Here is a 1,202-nt window from a genome sequence, read left to right as displayed (position 1 = left end):
CCCCGCCGCGGCGCGCCGCCGCCGCCGCCGCCAACAACAACAACATGCTCACCCGGGTCAAGTCGGCCGTGGCCGGGTTCATGGGCGGAATAATGACCGGGGGTGGCTCGGGAGGAGGGGGTGGGAGCTCTGGCTCGGATTTGCCGCTGAAATTCCCGTATATGAGACCGGAGTTCCTCGGGCTGTCCCCGGATGAGATCGAGTGCTCGGCGGACCACGTAGCTCGGCCCATCCTCATCTTAAAGGAAACCAGGAGATTACCGTGGGCCACCGGATACGCTGAGTAAGTAACTCTCCTCTCCTCTCCTCTCCTTTCATCTTTGTAGGCCTGCACCTGTTGTGACCCACATCCACCTGCAGCATCTTCGGTGTGGAGCTGCGGGGAAGGAGCCCAGGCTGGTCCGGGATGATGCACGTTCCTCCTGCAGAGAGGGGATTTAGTCTTAAGCCTGAAGCAGTGAGTGGCTGCCACTGTTGGTTAGGACTGATTCAAGCTCACAGGTTTTTTGGGGGGAGGTTTTGCTGCAGGATCCTGACTTTCAGCTGCTCTGACTGAACCATCTGTGCTCTTATACAGCTGCACACGCTCCCAGAAGGCTCTTATCAAGGCTTAGAGACGAGAGATAAAAAACATGCACCAATCCCACGGCCACTATTTATAAGTCTGATCAAATCACACACACACACACACTCGTAAACGAGTTCAGGTTGCTGTTTGCTGGTATCTGCTGCAAAAGCAGTGTTGGCGACTAGTTAGCGTTGGAGCGACTGGGTTGCACAGACTCGCAGCAAGATTGCTCATAACCACTGCACAACTGCTGTGTGACACTCTCATGACAAATCTGCAAATTTGGGACAATCGCGAGAACGTAGGACAGGGCTGCGACAAGTCTCCAAAATGTCTTGAAACGTCCGCAGCGGTTTCTTCAGGCTCACCGTCTCGTTGCTTGTGTTTTGAACACTTTCAAAGAATTTGTTCAAAAGGAATTTGCAATAAAATAAGTCCCAGTTTAGCTGCAGGCGTCTCCAACATGTCTCGGTTTAGCTGCGGACGTCTCCAACTTGTCTCAGTTTAGCTGCAGGCGTCTCCAACATGTCTCGGTTTAGCTGCGGACGTCTCCAAACTGTCTTGGATTAGCCGTGGACGTCTCCAATCCGTCTCTGTTTAGCTCCAGGCATCTCCAACTTGTCTCAGTTTAGCT

General features: G+C 53.3%; 1 protein-coding gene across 1 annotated transcript in view; it reads left to right on the top strand.

The window, feature by feature from the left end:
• Positions 1-44: 44 nt before the first annotated feature.
• Positions 45-1,202, top strand: part of LOC108241015 (protein phosphatase 1H) — a 19,932-nt gene continuing 18,774 nt past the window's right edge. Inside the window, exon 1 of the mRNA XM_017424899.3 lies at positions 45-283. Coding sequence (XP_017280388.1) covers positions 45-283 — 239 coding nt within the window. The remainder of the gene's footprint in view (positions 284-1,202) is intronic.

Source organism: Kryptolebias marmoratus, linkage group LG18 (genome assembly GCF_001649575.2).
Source record: "Kryptolebias marmoratus isolate JLee-2015 linkage group LG18, ASM164957v2, whole genome shotgun sequence".
NCBI classification, from domain to species: domain Eukaryota; kingdom Metazoa; phylum Chordata; class Actinopteri; order Cyprinodontiformes; family Rivulidae; genus Kryptolebias; species Kryptolebias marmoratus.
Note: the sequence above shows the minus strand (reverse complement) of the source record. Positions and strands in the feature narration are given on the sequence as shown.